The sequence below is a fragment of the Oncorhynchus keta genome, chromosome 7, assembly GCF_023373465.1.
Source record: "Oncorhynchus keta strain PuntledgeMale-10-30-2019 chromosome 7, Oket_V2, whole genome shotgun sequence".
Taxonomy (NCBI): Eukaryota; Metazoa; Chordata; class Actinopteri; order Salmoniformes; family Salmonidae; genus Oncorhynchus; species Oncorhynchus keta.
In genome coordinates, this window is record NC_068427.1 from 37405687 (window position 1) to 37429640 (window position 23954).

The following is a 23954-nucleotide window of genomic DNA, read 5'->3' on the forward strand; positions in this document are numbered from 1 at the left end:
ATCGTGACAGTCATATCTGACTAAGATCCTAACATGGTGTCAGAAGTGCTTCAACCTCGTCAAATAGAAGACAGGAGAGATTATTTCACAGAATATAATCATGTTCCTTGAGTTTTGTCAGAGTTTATAGTGATGAAAAATAGCTAATAGCTAACTGCTCTCTCTCTGAGCTGCACACAGGGAGCTAATGGATTTACTAACAGAGAAAGTTATTTCTGATTTCGGGCTTTTGAAAGATTGTCGCTTTTTTTTGTTTGTTGTCATTTTAAATGGATTTTTGTAAATGACTGTAAAGCCCAATATGGTAATGCCCAAATTTGGCAGAAGCAATCGGGTCTGGGTAGGTTAGGGCCTGAAAGTTGTGGGCATTTGCAGGGATTGAGCTTAAAATTCATGCCCGTGCAGGGCTGTAGTGCACACCTCTACCCCCTCAATCTTCCTCTCTCCCCCTTTCTTCTCCCTCCTATTTTCTTCTCCTCTTTTCTCCTCCTACTCTATGGAGCCTAGAACTAAATATGGTTGCTGTGTTTGAAATACTGCAGATAATAATCACAGTTTCAGAAAAGGTCTTTTTTCTGCTGGAGTCAGGATGTATTTGTGAGGTGCATTCAGTAAAAAGGCCTGGTGTCAGCAACAGAAAGATTACAGACACCTAGCTGGGACTTTTGGGGCTGATGATGGAGGTTTATCTAACTTAGCTTTTCTATAGTACCAGCCAAAACCTGCTCATACGATCCACAATACCGTACCTCGGTGGATTACACTCAAATCGCATACTTTATTTTGTGGGGGGGTCAAATTACCATGTCTTTTTACTTGGATACTAGGAAATAGTAGAAATGGCGTCCCTGAGAAACATGGCTGATAGCCTGAAACATGGTGGATAACAGACTGCACCAAGCCATTAACAATCAGGAAGCACTGGGCCTCTAACAAAGATCTTAGCTCCTATGCAATCCACTTTAATTGACATTACCGAATCAACTATTACAAACACATGGTGGGAAGTGCGGGTGGTGTCAACACACACACACACATTACAAACACATGGTGGGCAGTGCGGGTGGTGTCAACACACACACACATTACAAACACATGGTGGGCAGTGCGGGTGGTGTCAACACACACACACACATTACAAACACATGGTGGGCAGTGTGGGTGGTGTCAACACACACACATTACAAACACATGGTGGGCAGTGCGGGTGGTGTCAACACACACACACATTACAAACACATGGTGGGCAGTGCGGGTGGTGTCAACACACACACACATTACAAACACATGGTGGGCAGTGCGGGTGGTGTCAACACACACACACATTACAAACACATGGTGGGCAGTGCGGGTGGTGTCAACACACACACACATTACAAACACATGGTGGGCAGTGCGGGTGGTGTCAATACACACACACATTACAAACACATGGTGGGCAGTGCGGGTGGTGTCAACACACACACACATTAGAAACACATGGTGGGCAGTGCGGGTGGTGTCAACACACACACACATTACAAACACATGGTGGGCAGTGTGGGTGGTGTCATCACACACACACACTACAAACGCACACACACAGCGAGGTTTGTGGAACCGTCATTTACCGTTGAGCCACTTGGAGTTGTACTGGGCAGTCCGAAGGGGTGGCATGCCTCCTAGGCTCCGGTAGATGACGGGGTCGCGACCCGAAAAGTCTATGACAGTGGCGGCGAACAGCTCACCACTCTCCGTCACCACTGCCGTGGAGTTATGGCGAGGGTCATACGGGCACCGTGCCACGCCGTTCACACGATCCAACACGCTGGACATGTTCCCCACCTGAGCGAGGGGGAGGGAGGGGAGAGAGAGAGAGAGAGAGAGAGAGAGTGTGAGAGCAAGAAAATGATAGTAACAACACACTATCTTCTCACAGACCATATGGCTGTTTGATGTTTACATTCCAGTCATGTAGCTGGAGACGACCTTATCTTAATGCCTCCTTTCACCATTCACGGTCTATCATCCCCCACCCCTATTCCTGCCAGTTATCACTCTATCCCTCTCTTCCCTTCATCTCCCCTTCATCCCCCCACTCCTTCATTCCACACTTTTAAAAAATGATGCTCTAAAACAACCCAATATGGGTTATTTGGTAACCCAGTGCTGGTTAAATAGTGGACAGAACAAGTTGGGTTATTTGGACCCAGCCAGTAGGGTCGTTTGGATTACACAAACATGGGTTAATTTAACCATCAGATGGGTATTTTTTACTGTCATGCTAGGTTGACATAGCAGCTGGGTCTTTTTGAATGTAATCCTTAGCTTACTTTCAGGAGACGTGGCTTATTAAGGGCATGGCTTTCAGCTAGTGCTTATTGGCCACCTGTGAGAGTAAATGTCATTCCTGTTCATCATGTTAAGTTCACATCAAATCAAATTTTATTGATCACATACACATGGTTAGTGGATGTTAATGCGATTGTAGCAAAATGCTTGTGCTTCTAGTTCTGACAGAGCAGTAATATCTATAATGACTACCTTATACACACCGATCCTCGACTTCGGCGATGTCATCTACAAAATTGCTTCCAACACTCTACTCAGCAAACTGGATGCAGTTTATCACAGTGCCATCTGTTTTGTCACTAAAGCACCTTATACTACCCACCACTGCGACTTGTATGCTCCAGTCGGCTGGCCCTCGCTACATATTCGTCGCCAGACCCACTGGCTCCAGGTCATCTACAAGGCCATGCTAGGTAAAGCTCCGCCTTATCTCAGTTCACTGGTCACGATGGCAACACCCATCCGTAGCACGCGCTCCAGCAGGTGTATCTCACTGATCATCCCTAAAGCCAACACCTCATTCGGCCGCCTTTCGTTCCAGTACTCTGCTGCCTGTGACTGGAACGAATTGCAAAAATCGCTGAAGTTGGAGACTTTTATCTCCCTCACCAACTTCAAACATCAGCTATCTGAGCAGCTAACCGATCGCTGCAGCTGTACATAATCTATTGGTAAATAGCCCACCCATTTTCACCTACCTCATCTCCATACTGTTTATATTTATTTACTTTTCTGCTCTTTTGCACACCAATATCTCTACCTGTATCTGATCATCTGATCATTTATCACTCCAGTGTTAATCTGCAATATTGTAATTATTCGCCTACCTCCTCATGCCTTTTGCACACATTGTATATAGACTCCCCTTTTTTTCTACTGTGTTATTGACTTGTTAATTGTTTACTCCATGTGTAACTCTGTGTTGTCTGTTCACACTGCTATGCTTTATCTTGGCCAGGTCGCAGTTGCAAATGAGAACTTGTTCTCAACTAGCCTACCTGGTTAAATAAAGGTGAAATAATAAAAAAAAAAGAATAACGACTACCTTATACACACAATGAAGGGGGATGGAATGGTGGAGGTGATATGATTCTTGGCTAGTCTCTCAAAGCACTTCATGATGACCTTAGCTTTCCTGGGAACAGGAACAACAGTGGACATTTTGAAGCATGTGGGGACAGCAGACTGGGATAGGGATTGATGGAATATGTCCGTATACACACCAGCCAGCTGGTCTGCGCATGCTCTGAGGATGTGGCTAGGGATGCCGTCTGGACCGGCAGCCTTGAAAGGGTTAACACGTTTAAATGTTTTACTCATGTTGGCCACAGGGAAGGAGAGCCTACAGTCTTTGGTAGCAGACGTCGATGTCTGCGACGGGTTGGTTTTCTTTTTGTAATCCGTGATTGTCTGTAGACCCTGCCACATACGTCTTGTGTTTGAGTCGTTGAATTGCGACTCTACTTTGTCTTTATACTGTCGCTTTGCTTGTTTGATTTCCTTGTGGAGGGAATGAAATATGTATTTGTTTCCAGTCACCTTGCCATGTTTAACTGCAGTGGTAAGTGCTTTCAGTTTTGCGCGAATGCTGCTATCAATCCACGGTTTCTGGTTTGGGAAGGTTTTAATAGTCACAGTGGGTACAACATCTCCAATGCACTTCCTAATAAACTCACCGAGTCAGCATATATGTTAATGTATTGTCTGAGGCTACCCAGAACACATCCCAGTCCACCTGTTCGAAGCAGTCTTGAAGCATGGAATCCAATTAGTCAGACCAACTTTGGATAGAGCTAAGCATGGGCGCTTCCTGTTTTAGTGTCTGCCTATAGGAGGGGAGCAACAAGATGGAGTAATGGTCAGATTTACCTAAGGGAGGGTGGGGGAGGGCCTTGTATGGATCGCAAAAGTTAGTAGCAGTGGTCCAGTGTAGTGTTCGAGCGGGTAAAACAATCAATGTGCTGGTAGAATTGAGGTATTCTTGTGTTGAAATCCCCAGCTACAATAAATGCTGCCTCAGGATATATGGTTTCCAGTTTACATAGAGTCCAGTGAAGTTCTTCCAAGGCCGTCTGTCACGATCGTCGTATGGAGTAGACCAAAGCGCAGTGTGGTTAGAATACATTCTTCTTTATTAATGACGAACACTAAGAACACTTAAACAAAAAACAACAAAACGAATAAGATGAACGTGACCGCTATATAAACAATGTGCTAACGTGCAACATGGGGCGGCAGCTTAGCCTAGTGGTTAGAGCGTTGGACTAGTAACCGGAAGGTTGCGAGTTCAAACCCCCGAGCTGACAAGGTACAAATCTGTCAATCTGCCCCTGAACAGGGATTTAACCCACTGTTCCCAGGCCGTCATTGAAAATAAGAATGTGTTCTTAACTGACTTGCCTGGTTAAATAAAGGTAAAATTACAAAAAAAATAATAATAAATAAAATAACATAGACAATAACCCACGAAATACCCAAAGAAGATGGCTGCCCCCCACAAAGGTGCGGACTCCGGCTGCAAAAACCTAATCTAAAGGGGAGGGTCCGGGTGGGCCTCTTTCATGGTGGCGGCTCGGGTGCGGGATGTAGACCCCACTCTACCATAGTCATTGCCCTCTTCAAGGGCCTCTTCAGAGGGACGACCCTCGCCTCCGACTTAGGGTCTAAGATCCTAATTAAAGGCCCCACTGGACTGAGGGGCAGCTCCGAACAGAGGGGCAGTTCCGGACTGAGGGGCAGCTCCGGACTGAGGGGCAGCTCCGGAATGAGGGGCAGCTCCGGATAAACAGCCGATAAACAGCTCCGGACTGGCTGACGGCTCTGGCAGCTCCTTGCAGGCTGATGGCTCTGGCAGGTCCTGGCTGACTGACGGCTCTGGCAGGTCCTGGCTGACTGACGTCTCTGGCAGCTCCTGGCTGACTGATGGCTCAGGCCAGACTGGCGGCTCTGACGACTCAGGACAGACTGGCGGCTCTGACGGCTCAGGACAGACGGGAGACTCTAGCAGGTCAGGACAGACGGGAGACTCTAGCAGCTCAGGACAGACGGGAGACTCTAGCAGCTCAGGACAGACGGGAGACTCTAGCAGCTCAGGCCAGACGGGAGACTCTAGCAGCTCAGGCCAGACGGGAGACTCTGGCAGCTCAGGACAGACGGGAGACTCTAGCAGCTCAGGACAGACGAGGCGCACTGTAGGCCTGGTGCGTGGTGCCGGCACTGGTGGTATTGGGCCACGGACATGCACCTCAGGGCGAATGCGGGGAGGAGGAACAGGGAGCACTGGGCTCTGCAGACACACAGGAAGCCCGGTGCGGGGGGGCTGCCACCGGAAGGCTGGTGCGTGGAGATGGCACCGGAGAAAGACCGGACCGAGAAGGCTCACTGGAGATCTGGAGCACCGAGCCTGCCCAACCTTACCTGGTTGAAAGCTCCCCGTAGCCAGGCCAGTGCGGCGAGGGGGAATAGCCCGCACTGGGCTGTGCTGGCGAACCGGGGACACCATGCGTAAGGCTGGTGCCATGTATGCCGGCCCGAGGAGACACAATGGAGACCAGATGCGTAGAGCCGGCTTCATGGCACCTGGCTGGATGCCCACTCTAGCCCGGCCGATACGAGGAGCTGGAATGTACCACACCGGGTTATGCACACGCACAGGGGACACTGTGCACTCCACCGCATAACACGGTGCCTGCCCGGTACAATGCCCTCTCTCTCCACGGTAAGCATGGGGAGCTGGCTGGCGCAGGTCTCCTACCTGACTTCGCCACACTCCCCATGTGCCCTCCCCCAAGACGTTTTTGGGGCTGCCACTTGGGCTTCCAGCCGCGCTGCCGTGCTGCCTCCTCATACCGGCGCCTCTCTGCTTTCGCTGCCTCCAGCTCTGCTTTGGGACGGCGATATTCCCCTGGCTGTGCCCAGGGTCCTTTGCCGTCCAGAATCTCCTCCCAAGTCGAAGGAAGTTTGTGGAAGGCTACCCGAAACGCTTGACCAAAGATAAACAATTTAAAGGCAATGCTACCAAATACTAATTGAGTGTATGCAATCTTCTGACCCACTGGGAATGTGATGAAAGAAATAAAAGCTGAAATAAATAATTCTCTCTACTATTATTCGGATATTTCACATTCTTAAAATAAAGTAGTGATCCTAACTGACCTAAGACAGGGAATTTTCACTCTGATTAAATGTCAGGATTTGTGAAAAACTGAGTTTAAATGTAGTTGGCTAAAGTGTATGTAAACTTCCGACTGTACACGGCTGTGACTATAATCGAAGAGAATTCTCTTGGGAGATAATGTCCACCTTGTTGTCTAGACCTTGTTGTCTAGACCTTGTTGACTGGACATTGTTGACTGGACATTGGCGAGTAATATGCTTGACAGCGGTGAACGGTGTGCTCTCCTTCTACGTCTGACCAGGAGGCCCCTCCATCTGCCTCTCCTGTGGCGACCTCTTTGTTTTGGGTCGGCCTCTGGGATAAGATCCCATTTCCAGGGTGGAGGTCCAAACAAAGGATCCTCTTCGGGAAATACGTATTCCTGGTCATAATGTTGGTAAATTGATGTCGCTCTTATATCCAATAGTTCTTCCTGGCTGTGTGTAATAACGCTTAAGATTTTCTGGGCTAACAATGTAAGAAATAAAACATTAAAAAAACAAATTACTGAATAGTTTTCTAAGAACGTGAAGGGAGGCGACAACGTCCTGCTCCTTCCCTGAATTTTCATAAATGTTTGTATTTTATATTTCTTATTCGTAAGAAATTTTTAAATCACAAACAGAAAAGTATTTAGAGCCTTTTTACCTGTTGTTTCCCACATCTTTTCCCAACTTAACCCACCAAGATAATGTGCTGTAGGACGTTGGTACCCAGCCAGGTGCTAATGCTTCTCTCTCTCCTCACTGAATGAATGACAAATGGATGAATGGACAATAATTGTGCATGTTACTTCACAATGTAATTTAAATTAGGCCTGAATGATAAGGAGGGTGAAGAGGTTGGTTTAATTTAGAAAGACAATAGTGTAATGATGAGGTTGTGTTATTCCTATTTATTAGCGTTGGTACTCATGTTTATACCAAATCATTTGACGCATGACTTGTGGGTTGATATCATTCTCTTTTAAGTTTTACTTTGTAAAAATATTCTGTTTTTGGACTGTTTTATTTACTATAACTCTATTACTAATCAAATGCATTGTAAAGGAAATGAAAACATGCTACGTTATGGGTAGGCCTTTAGAATATTGAAAAACATATCCTTGACTCTATCCAAGTTGATAAGTGAAGGGAAGCAAACGATGCCAGCACACTGAATGAATGATAAATGGATGAATGGGCAATAATTGTGCAAGTTACTTCACAATTGAATTTAAATGAGACCTAACTCAATGATAAGGAGGATGAAAAGGTTGATTTCATTTCGAACAACAATAGTGTAATGATGAGTTTGTGTTATGCCTATATTTATCAGCGTTGGCCCTAGGGTTAATCATTTCACTGCTCGCCTTGTGGGTTGATTTGTGAGGGACTTGAACGAGTGGTTTTTCGTTATTACTTATAGCCTAGAGCAGAGGTACTCAACTCTGGAGGTCTGGAGCCTGCTGCTTTTCTGTTCTACCTGATAATTCATTGCACACAACTGGTGTCCCAGGTCTAAATCAGTCCCTGCTTAGAGGGGAACAATGAAAAAATGCAGTGGAACTGGTTTCATGGTCCAGAGTTGAGTTTGAGGGGCCTAGAGTAACATAAACAAATGAAAATGCTATTATATTATTTGAATATATAGTTTTTTAGTATTCTAATGTTACCTAAGACCTTAATAAACACAACCAAATGATTATTCTTCTGATATCATATATGAAATGTATTTATTAGACTGTTAGAATGTTGTTTCCAATAACCCAACAGTTAAAAATTAAAAAAAAAAAAAAAACATTTTTTACAGTGCATCACCCTCCTTTACTCTCTCATCATGTCCTCCCCATCACCCCCCTACCTACACCCCTGTAGGTTATCACTCCATCCATCCTCCCTGCATCCCCCATTCCCTCTTACCTCCCGGGTGATACAGAGGGGCAGGAAGGCGTTGGTTCACCCCCCTACCTACACCCCTGTAGTTTATCACCCCATCCATCCTCCCTGCATCCCCCATTCCCTCTTACCTCCCGGGTGATACAGAGGGGCTGGAAGGCGTTGGTTCACCCCCCTACCTACACCCATGTAGGTTATCACTCCATCCATCCTCCCTGCATCCCCCATTCTCTCTTACCTCCCGGGTGATACAGAGGGGCTGGAAGGCGTTGGTTCACCCCCCTACCTACACCCCTGTAGTTTATCACCCCATCCATCCTCCCTGTATCCCCCATTCCCTCTTACCTCCCGGGTGATACAGAGGGGCTGGAAGGCGTTGGTTCACCCCCCTACCTACACCCCTGTAGTTTATCACCCCATCCATCCTCCCTGCATCCCCCATTCCCTCTTACCTCCCGGGTGATACAGAGGGGCTGGAAGGCGTTGGTTCACCCCCCTACCTACACCCCTGTAGTTTATCACCCCATCCATCCTCCCTGCATCCCCCATTCCCTCTTACCTCCCGGGTGATACAGAGGGGCTGGAAGGCGTTGGTTCACCCCCCTACCTACACCCCTGTAGTTTATCACCCCATCCATCCTCCCTGCATCCCCCATTCCCTCTTACCTCCCGGGTGATACAGAGGGGCTGGAAGGCGTTGGTTCACCCCCCTACCTACACCCCTGTAGGTTATCACTCCATCCATCCTCCCTGCAACCCCCATTCCCTCTTACCTCCCGGGTGATACAGAGGGGCTGGAAGGCGTTGGTTCACCCCCTACCTACACCCCTGTAGTTTATCACCCCATCCATCCTCCCTGCATCCCCCATTCCCTCTTACCTCCCGGGTGATACAGAGGGGCTGGAAGGCGTTGGTTCACCCCCCTACCTACACCCCTGTAGTTTATCACTCCATCCATCCTCCCTGCATCCCCCATTCCCTCTTACCTCCCGGGTGATACAGAGGGGCTGGAAGGCGTTGGTTCACCCCCCTACCTACACCCCTGTAGTTTATCACTCCATCCATCCTCCCTGCATCCCCCATTCCCTCTTACCTCCCGGGTGATACAGAGGGGCTGGAAGGCGTTGGTTCACCCCCCTACCTACACCCCTGTAGGTTATCACTCCATCCATCCTCCCTGCATCCCCCATTCCCTCTTACCTCCCGGGTGATACAGAGGGGCTGGAAGGCGTTGGTTCACCCCCCTACCTACACCCCTGTAGTTTATCACTCCATCCATCCTCCCTGCATCCCCCATTCCCTCTTACCTCCCGGGTGATACAGAGGGGCTGGAAGGCGTTGGTTCACCCCCCTACCTACACCCCTGTAGGTTATCACTCCATCCATCCTCCCTGCATCCCCCATTCCCTCTTACCTCCCGGGTGATACAGAGGGGCTGGAAGGCGTTGGTTCACCCCCCTACCTACACCCCTGTAGGTTATCACTCCATCCATCCTCCCTGCATCCCCCATTCCCTCTTACCTCCCGGGTGATACAGAGGGGCTGGAAGGCGTTGGTTCACCCCCCTACCTACACCCCTGTAGTTTATCACTCCATCCATCCTCCCTGCATCCCCCATTCCCTCTTACCTCCCGGGTGATACAGAGGGGCTGGAAGGCGTTGGTTCACCCCCCTACCTACACCCCTGTAGGTTATCACTCCATCCATCCTCCCTGCATCCCCCATTCCCTCTTACCTCCCGGGTGATACAGAGGGGCTGGAAGGCGTTGGTTCACCCCCCTACCTACACCCCTGTAGGTTATCACTCCATCCATCCTCCCTGCATCCCCCATTCCCTCTTACCTCCCGGGTGATACAGAGGGGCTGGAAGGCGTTGGTTCACCCCCCTACCTACACCCCTGTAGTTTATCACCCCATCCATCCTCCCTGCATCCCCCATTCCCTCTTACCTCCCGGGTGATACAGAGGGGCTGGAAGGCGTTGGTTCACCCCCCTACCTACACCCCTGTAGTTTATCACCCCATCCATCCTCCCTGCATCCCCCATTCCCTCTTACCTCCCGGGTGATACAGAGGGGCTGGAAGGCGTTGGTTCCACAGGTGATGACCTCAGTCTTATTGACCAGTAGCACGCGGAGGTAGTTCTGACACTCTACCTACAGGGAGTAGTAGAGAGCAGACAGGTTGTTAGAGGTTAGAAACCTGCGTACCTTTGTATTCACCAAACACAAGAAAACGGACTGAAACGGGGAGGGACTACATGAACTTGATAAGAATCTGGGACCAAATGGCTCATTAACAGCTTCTACCCCCAAGCCATAAAGACTGCTGAATAGTTCATTCATACCCTTATTGTATTCTTATCTATTATCATTTTTTGCACTGACTCTCTTGCACTGACACTCCAACACACAAACACAAAACACACACATGCATATTGACACCACACAAACACACACAAAACACACACACACACATACACACAATCCTTCACATTCTTCACATATGCTGCTGCTACTCTCTGTTTATTATCTATGCATAGTCACTTCACCCCTACCTACAGTCCATATTAACTGAATTACCTCGACTAACCTGAACTCCTGCACAATGACTTGGTACCGGTACCCCTTGTATATAGCCTCGCTATTGTTACTGTTATTTTTATAGTCTTACTTTTTCCTTTAGTTTAGCAAATTTGTCTTACTTTTAAAAAACTCTGCATTGTTGGTTAAGGACTCGTAAGTAAGCATTTCACCTGTTGTATTAGGCGCATGGTTTGCAACAGAGTGCACTACTGAATACGACCCAGCAATACTCACTCACGGCTCACTTTAATGATATGACTGGCATGTTTTTTATCTTTCATCTGTAAAATTGAATGTAACACATTTAAACCTAATCTAATCTCGTTTTTATAAAGCACTGTCTGACGTTTGAGGGAATGAAACTTCTTTGTTGTCCTTAAATATTCTGTCTTGGCAAATAAATAAAATTGCTGTGTTTCAAACTTGAGGTCAGACGACGTTCTCCAGAGAGAATGGATTTTTTACTTTCCCTTCTCCATTGGGCTTTTGAGATAAAAATAGCATGGCAATCAATTCTCACAAAGAAAAGCGAAATAACAAAATGATCAAGTACAGAAGAAGGGCTCTGCCCTGAGTGTCTTACTAAAAAGTCTGTGTTATTTTTCACTTCCCAGCCAGTAAACACACGTCGATTGAAGGGGCCCAAAAACCATAAAATTACTATAAGCCACTCCCACAAGGCCCCATAGAGCCCCTTGACCAGCCAGTCAACAGACTGCTTTTAAAGGAAATGGTCCTATTCAGGGAAGGTCCTGTGTGTGTGTGTGTGTGTGTGTGTGTGTGTGTGTGTGTGTGTGTGTGTGTGTGTGTGTGTGTGTGTGTGTGTGTGTGTGTGTGTGTGTGTGTGTGTGTGTGTGTGTGTGTGTGTGTGTGTGTGTGTGTGTGTGTGTGTGTGTGTGTGTGGTGTGTGGTGTGTGTATATATTTGTATTGTGTGTGTATATATGAATGTATTTGTGTGGTGTGTGTGTATGTGAATATTTGTGTGGTGTGTGTGTATATTTGTGTGTGTGTATATGAATGTATTTGTGTAGTGTGTGTGTGTGTGTGTATATTTGTGTGTGTGTGTGTGTGTGTGGAGCCCTCCCGGGAAGTCTCAAAGTCGTTGTTTACCTCGGTCTTCCCTTTGCTCTGACAGGACCTCCTGGTGTCATCATCTGGAATCCATTCCGTTGCCTAGGATACCAAAATAAACACAAGTAAAAAGAGTGATTGGATGCAGCATTCACCTTTTGCAAAGGGAGCTGCCTGAGTACTGCTTTGAAAGAGACTCAGCATGGCTGCTGCCTGAGTACTGCTTTGAAAGAGACTCAGCATGGCTGCTGCCTGACTACTGCGTTGAAATGGACTCACCATGGCTGCCTACCTAATGCGTTGAAATAGACTCACAGTGGCTGCTGCCTGACTACTGCGTTGAAATAGACTCACCGTGGCTGCCTGACTACTGCGTTGAAATAGACTCACCATGGCTGCCTGACTACTGCGTTGAAAGAGACTCACCGTGGCTGCTGCCTGACTACTGCGTTGAAAGAGACTCACCGTGGCTGCCTGACTACTGTGTTGAAAGAGACTCACCGTGGCTGCCTGACTACTGCGTTGAAAGAGACTCACCGTGGCTGCCTGACTACTGCGTTGAAAGAGACTCACCGTGGCTGCCTGACTACTGCGTTGAAAGAGACTCACCGTGGCTGCCTGACTACTGCGTTGAAAGAGACTCACCGTGGCTGCCTGACTACTGCGTTGAAATAGACTCACCGTGGCTGCCTGACTACTGCGTTGAAATAGACTCACCATGGCTGCCTGACTACTGCGTTGAAAGAGACTCACCGTGGCTGCTGCCTGACTACTGCGTTGAAAGAGACTCACCGTGGCTGCCTGACTACTGTGTTGAAAGAGACTCACCGTGGCTGCCTGACTACTGCGTTGAAAGAGACTCACAGAGGCTGCCTGACTACTGCGTTGAAATAGACTCACCGTGGCTGCCTGACTACTGCGTTGAAATAGACTCACAGTGGCTGCCTGACTACTGCATTGAAAGAGACTCACCGTGGCTGCCTGACTACTGGGTAAAAAGAGACTTACCGTGGCTGCCTGACTACTGCGTTGAAATAGACTCACCATGGCTGCCTGACTACTGCGTTGAAATAGACTCACCGTGGCCGCTGCCTGAATACTGCGTTGATATAGACTCACTGTGGCTGCCTGACTACTGCGTTGAAAGAGACTCACAGTGGCTGCCAAACCACTGTGTTGAAAGAGACTCACCATGGCTGCCTGACTACTGTGTTGAAATAGACTCACAGTGGCTGCCTGACTAATGCGTTGAAAGAGACTCACCGTGGCTGCCTGACAACTGCGTTGAAATAGACTCACAGTGGCTGCCTGACTACTGCGTTGAAATAGACTCACCGTGGCTGCCTGACTACTGCGTTGAAATAGACTCACCTTGGCTGCCTGACCACTGCGTTGAAATAGACTCACCATGGCTGCCTGACTACTGCATTGAAATAGACTCAGCATGGCTGCCTGACTACTGCGTTGAAATAGACTCAGCATGGCTGCCTGACTACTGCATTGAAATAGACTCAGCATGGCTGCCTGACTACTTTGTTGAAATAGACTCACAGTGGCTGCCTGACTACTGTGTTGAAATAGACTCACAGTGGCTGCCTGACTACTGCGTTGAAATAGACTCTGCATGGCTGCCTGACTACTGTGTTGAAATAGACTCACCGTGGCTGCCTGACGAATGTGTTGAAATAGACTCACAGTGGCTGCCTGACACCTGCGTTGAAATAGACTCTGCATGGCTGCCTGACTACTGTGTTGAAATAGACTCACCGTGGCTGCCTGACTACTGCGTTGAAATAGACTCAGCATGGCTGCCTGACTACTGCGTTGAAATAGACTCAGCATGGCTGCCTGACTACTGCGTTGAAATAGACTCAGCATGGCTGCCTGACTACTGCGTTGAAATAGACTCACTGTGGCTGCTGCCTGACTATTGCGTTGATTTAGACTCACTGTGGCTGCCTGACTACTGCATTGAAAGAGACTCACCATGGCTGCCTGACTACTGCGTTGAAATAGACACACCGTGGCTGCTGCCTGACTACTGTGTTGAAATAGACTCACCATGGCTGCCTGACTACTGCGTTGAAATAGACTCACCGTGGCTGCTGCCTGACTACTGCGTTGATAGAGACTCACCATGGCTGCCTGACTACTGCGTTGAAATAGACACACCGTGGCTGCTGCCTGACTACTGCGTTGAAATAGACTCACTGTGGCTGCCTGACTACTGCGTTGAAATAGACTCACTGTGGCTACCTGACTACTGCGTTGAAATAGACTCACTGTGGCTACTTGACTACTGCGTTGAAATAGACTCACCGTGGCTGCCTGACTACTGCGTTGAAATAGACTCACCATGGCTGCTGCCTGACTACTGCGTTGATAGAGACTCACTGTGGCTGCCTGACTACTGCGTTGAAAGAGACTCACCGTGGCTGCTGCCTGACTACTGCATTGAAATAGACTCACAGTGGCTGCCTGACTACTGCGTTGAAAGAGACTCACCGTGGACGCTGCCTGACTACTGCGTTGAAATAGACTCAATGTGGCTGCCTGACTACTGCGTTGAAAGAGACTTACCGTGGCTGCTGCATGACTACTGTGTTGAAATAGACTCACCTTGGCTGCCTGACTACTGTGTTGAAATAGACTCACTGTGGCTGCCTGACTACTGTGTTGAAATAGACACACCGTGGCTGCCTGACTACTGCGTTGAAATAGACTCAGCATGGCTGACTGACTACTGCTTTGAAATAGACTCAGCATGGCTGCCTGACTACAGCGTTGAAATAGACTCAGCATGGCTGCCTGACTACTGTGTTGAAATAGACTCACCATGGCTGCCTGACTACTGCGTTGAAATAGACTCAGCATGGCTGCCTGACTACTGCATTGAAATAGACTCAGCATGGCTGCCTGACTACTGCGTTGAAATAGACTCAGCATGGCTGCCTGACTACTGCGTTGAAATAGACTCAGCATGGCTGCCTGACTACAGCGTTGAAATAGACTCAGCATGGCTGCCTGACTACTGTGTTGAAATAGACTCACCATGGCTGCCTGACTACTGCGTTGAAATAGACTCAGCATGGCTGCCTGACTACTGCATTGAAATAGACTCAGCATGGCTGCCTGACTACTGCGTTGAAATAGACTCAGCATGGCTGCCTGACTACTGTATTGAAATAGACTCAGCATGGCTGACTGACTACTGTGTTGAAATAGACTCACCTTGGCTGCCTGACTACTGCGTTGAAATAGACTCAGCATGGCTGCCTGACTACTGTGTTGAAATAGACTCACCGTGGCTGCCTGACTACTGTGTTGAAATACACTCACAGTGGCTGCCTGACTACTGTGTTGAAATAGACTCACCGTGGCTGCCTGACTACTGCGTTGAAATAGACTCACCATGGCTGCTGCCTGACTACTGCGTTGATAGAGACTCACTGTGGCTGCCTGACTACTGCGTTGAAAGAGACTCACCGTGGCTGCTGCCTGACTACTGCATTGAAATAGACTCACAGTGGCTGCCTGACTACTGCGTTGAAAGAGACTCACCGTGGACGCTGCCTGACTACTGCGTTGAAATAGACTCACTGTGGCTGCCTGACTACTGCGTTGAAAGAGACTTACCGTGGCTGCTGCATGACTACTGTGTTGAAATAGACTCACCTTGGCTGCCTGACTACTGTGTTGAAATAGACTCACTGTGGCTGCCTGACTACTGTGTTGAAATAGACACACCGTGGCTGCCTGACTACTGCGTTGAAATAGACTCAGCATGGCTGCCTGACTACTGCGTTGAAATAGACTCAGCATGGCTGCCTGACTACAGCGTTGAAATAGACTCAGCATGGCTGCCTGACTACTGTGTTGAAATAGACTCACCATGGCTGCCTGACTACTGCGTTGAAATAGACTCAGCATGGCTGCCTGACTACTGCATTGAAATAGACTCAGCATGGCTACCTGACTACTGTGTTGAAATAGACTCACCATGGCTGCCTGACTACTGCGTTGAAATAGACTCAGCATGGCTGCCTGACTACTGCATTGAAATAGACTCAGCATGGCTGACTGACTACTGTGTTGAAATAGACTCACCTTGGCTGCCTGACTACTGCGTTGAAATAGACTCAGCATGGCTGCCTGACTACTGTGTTGAAATAGACTCACCGTGGCTGCCTGACTACTGTGTTGAAATACACTCACAGTGGCTGCCTGACTACTGTGTTGAAATAGACTCACCGTGGCTGCCTGACTACTGCGTTGAAATAGACTCACTGTGGCTGCTGCCTGACTACTGCGTTGATTTAGACTCACTGTGGCTGCCTGACTACTGCGTTGAAAGAGACTCACCATGGCTGCCTGACTACTGCGTTGAAATAGACTCACTGTGGCTGCCTGACTACTGCGTTGAAAGAGACTCACCATGGCTGCCTGACTACTGCGTTGAAAGAGACTCACCGTGGCTGCTGCCTGACTACTGCGTTGAAATAGACTCACCATGGCTGCCTGACTACTGCGTTGAAATAGACTCACCATGGCTGCCTGACTACTGCGTTGAAATAGACTCACCGTAGCTGCTGCCTGACTACTGCGTTGAAATAGACTCACCATGGCTGCCTGACTACTGCGTTGAAATAGACTCACCATGGCTGCTGCCTGACTAATGCGTTGAAATAGACTCACCATGGCTGCCTGACTACTGCGTTGAAAGAGACTCTCCGTGGCTGCCTGACTACTGCGTTGAAATAGACTCACCATGGCTGCCTGACTACTGCGTTGAAATAGACTCACCGTGGCTGCTGCCTGACTACTACGTTGAAATAGACTCACTGTGGCTGCCTGACTCTGCGTTGAAATAGACTCACTGTGGCTACTTGACTACTGCGTTGAAATAGACTCACTGTGGCTGCCTGACTACTGCGTTGAAAGAGACTCACCGTGGCTGCTGCCTGACTACTGCGTTGAAAGAGACTCACTGTGGCTGCCTGACTCTGCGTTGAAATAGACTCACTGTGGCTACTTGACTACTGCGTTGAAATAGACTCACCATGGCTGCCTGACTACTGCGTTGAAATAGACTCACCGTGGCTGCTGCCTGACTACTGCGTAGATAGAGACTCAGCATGGCTGCCTGACTACTGCATTGAAATAGACTCAGCATGGCTGACTGACTACTGTGTTGAAATAGACTCACCTTGGCTGCCTGACTACTGTGTTGAAATAGACTCACAGTGGCTGCCTGACGACTGCGTTGAAATAGACTCACCGTGGCCGCTGCCTGACTACTGCGTTGAAATAGACTCACCGTGGCTGCCTGACTACTGCGTTGAAATAGACTCACCGTGGCTGCCTGACTACTGCGTTGAAATGGACTCACCGTGGCTGCTGCCTGACTACTGCATTGAAATAGACTCACTGTGGCTGCCTGACTACTGCGTTGAAAGAGACTTACCGTGGCTGCTGCATGACTACTGTGTTGAAATAGACTCACCTTGGCTGCCTGACTACTGTGTTGAAATAGACTCACTGTGGCTGCCTGACTACTGTGTTGAAATAGACTCACCGTGGCTGCCTGACTACTGCGTTGAAATAGACTCAGCATGGCTGCCTGACTACTGCGTTGAAATAGACTCAGCATGGCTGCCTGACTACAGCGTTGAAATAGACTCAGCATGGCTGCCTGACTACTGCGTTGAAATAGACTCAGCATGGCTGCCTGACTACTGCATTGAAATAGACTCAGCATGGCTACCTGACTACTGTGTTGAAATAGACTCACCATGGCTGCCTGACTACTGCGTTGAAATAGACTCAGCATGGCTGCCTGACTACTGCATTGAAATAGACTCAGCATGGCTGACTGACTACTGTGTTGAAATAGACTCACCTTGGCTGCCTGACTACTGCGTTGAAATAGACTCAGCATGGCTGCCTGACTACTGTGTTGAAATAGACTCACCGTGGCTGCCTGACTACTGTGTTGAAATACACTCACAGTGGCTGCCTGACTACTGTGTTGAAATAGACTCACCGTGGCTGCCTGAGTACTGCGTTGAAATAGACTCACTGTGGCTGCTGCCTGACTACTGCGTTGATTTAGACTCACTGTGGCTGCCTGACTACTGCGTTGAAAGAGACTCACCATGGCTGCCTGACTACTGCGTTGAAATAGGCTCACTGTGGCTGCCTGACTATTGTGTTTAAAGAGACTCACCGTGGCTGCTGCCTGACTACTGCGTTGAAATAGACTCACCATGGCTGCCTGACTACTGCGTTGAAATAGACTCACCATGGCTGCCTGACTACTGCGTTGAAATAGACTCACCATGGCTGCCTGACTACTGCGTTGAAATAGACTCACCGTGGCTGCTGCCTGACTACTGCGTTGAAATAGACTCACCATGGCTGCCTGACTACTGCGTTGAAATAGACTCACCGTGGCTGCTGCCTGACTAATGCGTTGAAATAGACTCACCATGGCTGCCTGACTACTGCGTTGAAAGAGACTCTCCGTGGCTGCCTTACTACTGCGTTGAAATAGACTCACCATGGCTGCCTGACTCTGCGTTGAAATAGACTCACTGTGGCTACTTGACTACTGCGTTGAAATAGACTCAGCATGGCTGCCTGACTACTGGGTTGAAATAGACTCACCGTGGCTGCTGCCTGACTACTGCGTAGATAGAGACTCACTGTGGCTGCCTGACTCTGCGTTGAAATAGACTCACTGTGGCTACTTGACTACTGCGTTGAAATAGACTCACTGTGGCTGCCTGACTACTGCGTTGAAAGAGACTCACCGTGGCTGCTGCCTGACTACTGCGTTGATAGAGACTCACTGTGGCTGCCTGACTACTGTGTTGAAATAGACTCACAGTGGCTGCCTGACTACTGTGTTGAAATAGACTCACAGTGGCTGCCTGACTACTGCGTTGAAATAGACTCACCGTGGCCGCTGCCTGACTACTGCGTTGAAATAGACTCACTGTGGCTGCCTGACTACTGCGTTGAAAGAGACTCACCGTGGCTGCTGCCTGACTACTGCGTTGATATAGACTCACTGTGGCTGCCTGACTACTGCGTTGAAGGAGACTCAGCATGGCTGCTGCCTGACTACTGCGTTGAAAGAGACTCACTGTGGCTGCCTGACTACTGCGTTGAAAGAGACTCACTGTGGCTGCCTGACTACTGCGTTGAAAGAGACTCACTGTGACTGCCTGACTACTGCATTGAAAGAGACTCACCGTGGCTGCTGCCTGACTACTGCGTTGAAAGAGACTCACTGTGACTGCCTGACTACTGCATTGAAAGAGACTCACTGTGGCTGCTGCCTGACTACTGCGTTGAAATAGACTCACTGTGGCTGCCTGACTACTGCGTTGATAGAGACTCACTGTGGCTGCCTGACTACTGCGTTGATAGAGACTCACTGTGGCTGCCTGACTACTGCGTTGATAGAGACTCACTGTGGCTGCCTGACTACTGCGTTGAAAGACTCACAGCGGCTGCCTGACTGCTTCCTTAGAAAGAGAAAGTGGCTGCCTGCAAATAACGCAACTGTTGACGGTAATATTAACAACACAACACAGACGCCATGAAAAGACACAAACCTTATTGTTGTTTGTTAATTGCGTCAACATGGAGCTGAGTGGGCCAGCCAGTGGATTACAAGGTGAGGTAACCAGACAGGACCGTGGCTGTAGCCCAGATGTCTTTAGGATGGAAATAGCATCTTCTTCTCTCATTAAAGCTAAAGTAGTGTGTTTCAGAGTCCAATCTTCCACACACACACACACACACACACACACACACACACACACACACACACACACACACACACACACACACACACACACACACACACACACACACACACACACACACACACACACACACACACACACACACACACACACACACACACACACACACACACACCGTCCTCCAATCTTCTACCACACCAATGCCGGTTGTTTCTCCACGGCCCAATTACATTCCTTTAGATCCGTATGCCTTGGTTTATAATTAAGAATGCCCTAGCTCAGTGCTGGGTCAGACACGCACGCACACACACACACACACACACACACACACCGCTAACAGAGCAGAATTGGCCTTTTGTATAGTAGCCTGAGAGATGGTACTCTCTCTCATCGGTATCACTTTGTGTTTAGGTCTCCCAGTTTCACTAAAAATAGCCGTGGTGCTGCTGGCCTGACCCACTAGTGCTGGAACAGAGAGAGAGAAAAGCTAAAGTTGGCACGGACTTGTGCCAGAGTATACCCCCTATGTGACACTCCCCTCTCCTCCTCTCCTCTATCATTCTCCTCTCCTCTCCACCTCTCCTCCAATCTATTTCAGCGAATGGGGTGCCTCTTTGCACACACTTGAGCAAAAGTCTAGCCATTCCGGTTCTCTCTTTCGTAGTATTGACTTTGAGAATGAGCATCCATAACACACAACACAACCACAACGACCACTATTTTGCCTTGTTCTTCACACAGTGGAACATTGCCATGCACAACAAGGCAAGAGACTACTACAGAGACCACATCGTGACATGAAAACAGAAAAGCCCATGTCTGGACTCTGGAAACACATTAAAGTGTCCAGAAGCGGCAGAAGGAAAAGGAAAGAGGGTAAGAAGGAAATTGATTAGTTCAATAAATCTATGTTTAGCTCATTGAGAGAGAGGATCTGAGTCCTAAATGGCACACTATTCCTTACATAGTGCACTACTTATGACAAAAGTAGTATACTATATAGGGAATAGGGTGCCATTTGGTCTGCTCGACCCTGATGAGTCTGGGTGTTATCTTGGTCTGAGAGACTATTTTCAATTAACCTTCCCCATACTGCCATTAATAGAGAGAGAGAGAACGGAGAGAGAGATAGAACAGAGAGGGGAGAGAGAAAGAGAGCGAGTGAGATAGGGAGAGAGAGAGAGAGAGAGAGAGAGGGGGGGGGGGGAGAAAGAGATAGTGGGATAGGAGAGAGAGATAGAACAGAGAGGGAGAGAGAAAGAGAGCGAGTGAGATAGGGAGAGAGAGAGAGAGAGAGAGGAGGGGGGAGAAAGAGATAGTGGGATAGGAGAGAGAGATAGAACAGAGAGGGGAGAGAGAAAGAGAGCGAGTGAGATAGGGAGAGAGAGAGAGAGAGAGGGGGGGGGGAGAAAGAGAGAGTGGGATAGGAGAGAGAGATAGGGAGGGAGAGAGAGAGGTTGGGAAAGAGAGAGTGGGACAGGAGAGAGAGAGAGAGAGAGAGAGAGAGAGAGAGAGAGAGAGAGAGAGAGAGAGAGAGAGAGAGAGAGAGAGAGGAATGTATAGGCCAGCCAGCCATACAGGACCACTGTGATTCAATTAGACAACTAGGACAGTTTAAACTCAGGACATATAAGGTGTAGTCCATCATTGTAAGTAACAATTTACTTAAATAAGAGCCAGGGACTAAAATTAATTATTATTTGTGTAACCTTTTATTACCCTCATATCAAGGCATATCAAGGCATCTCTCTCTCGGAAAAGCTGACCACGACTCCATTTTGTTGATCCCTGCCTACGGACAGAAACTAAAACAAGAGCTGGTCCGACCAAGCTAACTCCACACTCCAAGACTGCTTCCATCACGTGGACTGGGATATGTTTCGTATTGCGTCAGATAACAACATTGACGAATACGCTGATTCGGTGTGCGAGTTCATTAGAACGTGCGTTGAAGATGTCGTTCCCATAGCAACGATTAAAACATTCCCTAACCAGAAACCGTGGATTGATGGCAGCATTCGCGTGAAACTGAAAGCGCGAACCACTGCTTTTAATCAGGGCAAGGTGACTGGTAACATGACCGAATACAAACAGTGCAGCTATTCCCTCCGCAAGGCTATCAAACAAGCTCAGCGTCAGTATAGAGACAAAGTAGAATCTCAATTCAACGGCTCAGACACAAGAGGCATGTGGCAGGGTCTACAGTCAATCACGGACTACAAGAAGAAATCCAGCCCAGTCACGGACCAGGATGTCTTGCTCCTAGGCAGACTAAATAACTTTTCTGCCCACTTTGAGGACAATACAGTGCCACTGACACGGCCTGCAACGAAAACATGCGGACTCTCCTTCACTGCAGCCGAGGTGAGTAAGACATTTAAACGGGTTAACCCTCACAAGGCTGCAGGCCCAGACGGCATCCCCAGCAGCGCCCTCAGAGCATGCGCAGACCAGCTGGCCGGTGTGTTTACAGACATATTCAATCAATCCCTATACCAGTCTGCTGTTCCCACATGCTTCAAGAGGGCCACCATTGTTCCTGTTCCCAAGAAAGCTAAGGTAACTGAGCTAAACGACTACCGCCCCGTAGCACTCACTTCCGTCATCATGAAGTGCTTTGAGAGACTAGTCAAGGACCATATCACCTCCACCCTACCTGACACTCTAGACCCACTCCAATTTGCTTACCGCCCAAATAGGTCCACAGACGATGCAATCTCAACCACACTACAAGAGGAATACCTATGTGAGAATGCTGTTCATCGACTACAGCTCGGCATTCAACACCATAGTACCCTCCAAGCTCGTCATCAAGCTCGAGACCCTGGGTCTCGACCCCGCCCTGTGCAACTGGGTACTGGACTTCCTGACGGGCCGTCCCCAGGTGGTGAGGGTAGGCAACAACATCTCCACCCAGCTGATCCTCAACACTGGGGCCCCACAAGGGTGCGTTCTGAGCCCTCTCCTGTACTCCCTGTTCACCCACGACTGCGTGGCACGCCTCCAACTCAATCATCAAGTTTGCGGACGACACAACAGTGGTAGGCTTGATTACCAACAACGACGAGACGGCCTACAGGGAGGAGGTGAGGGCCCTCGGAGTGTGGTGTCAGGAAAATAACCTCACACTCAACGTCAACAAAACTAAGGAGATGATTGTGGACTTCAGGAAACAACAGAGGGAACACCCCCCTATCCACATCGATGGAACAGTAATGGAGAGGGTAGTAAGTTTTAAGTTCCTCGGCATACACATCACAGACAAACTGAATTGGTCCACTCACACAGACAGCATCGTGAAGAAGGCGCAGCAGCGCCTCTTCAACCTCAGGAGGCTGAAGAAATTCAGCTTGTCACCAAAAGCACTCACAAACTTCTACAGATGCACAATCGAGAGCATCCTGGCGGGCTGTATCACCGCCCGGTACGGCAACTGCTCCGCCCACAACCGTAAGGCTCTCCAGAGGGTAGTGAGGTCTGCACAACGTATCACCGGGGGCAAACTACCTGCCCTCCAGGACACCTACACCACCCGATGTTACAGGAAGGCCATAAAGATCATCAAGGACAACAACCACCCGAGCCACTGCCTGTTCACCCCGCTATCATCCAGAAGGCGAGGTTAGTACAGGTGCATCAAAGCTGGGACCGAGAGACTGAAAAACAGCTTCTATCTCAAGGCCATCAGACTGTTAAACAGCCACCACTAACATTGAGTGGCTGCTGCCAACACACTGACACTGACTCAACTCCAGCCACTTTAATAATGGAAATTGATGGGAAATGATGTAAAATATATCACTAGCCACTTTAAACAATGCTACCTAATATAATGTTACATACCCTACATTATTCATCTCATATGCATACGTATATACTGTACTCTATATAATCTACTGCATCCTTATGTAATACATGTATCACTAGCCACTTTAACTATGTCACTTTGTTTACATACTCATCTCATATGTATATACTGTACTCGATACCATCTACTGTATCTTGCCTATGCTGCTCTGTACCATCACTCATTCATATATCTTTATGTACATATTCTTTATCCCCTTACACTGTGTATAAGACAGTAGTTTTGGAATTGTTAGTTAGATTACTTGTTGGTTATTACTGCATTGTCGGAACTAGTAGCTCAAGCATTTC

General features: G+C 48.5%; 1 protein-coding gene across 5 annotated transcripts in view; it reads right to left on the reverse strand.

The window, feature by feature from the left end:
* LOC118385854 (semaphorin-5B-like) overlaps positions 1-23954 on the reverse strand; it is a 355620-nt gene that overhangs the window by 130834 nt on the left and 200832 nt on the right. For all 5 annotated transcript variants that reach the window (XM_052522729.1, XM_052522727.1, XM_052522725.1 and 2 more), the window contains exons 6-8: positions 12061-12123; positions 10421-10519; positions 1611-1824 (exon numbers count right to left, since the gene is read on the reverse strand). In XM_052522729.1, coding sequence (XP_052378689.1) covers positions 1611-1824; positions 10421-10519; positions 12061-12123 — 376 coding nt within the window. The remainder of the gene's footprint in view (positions 1-1610; positions 1825-10420; positions 10520-12060; positions 12124-23954) is intronic.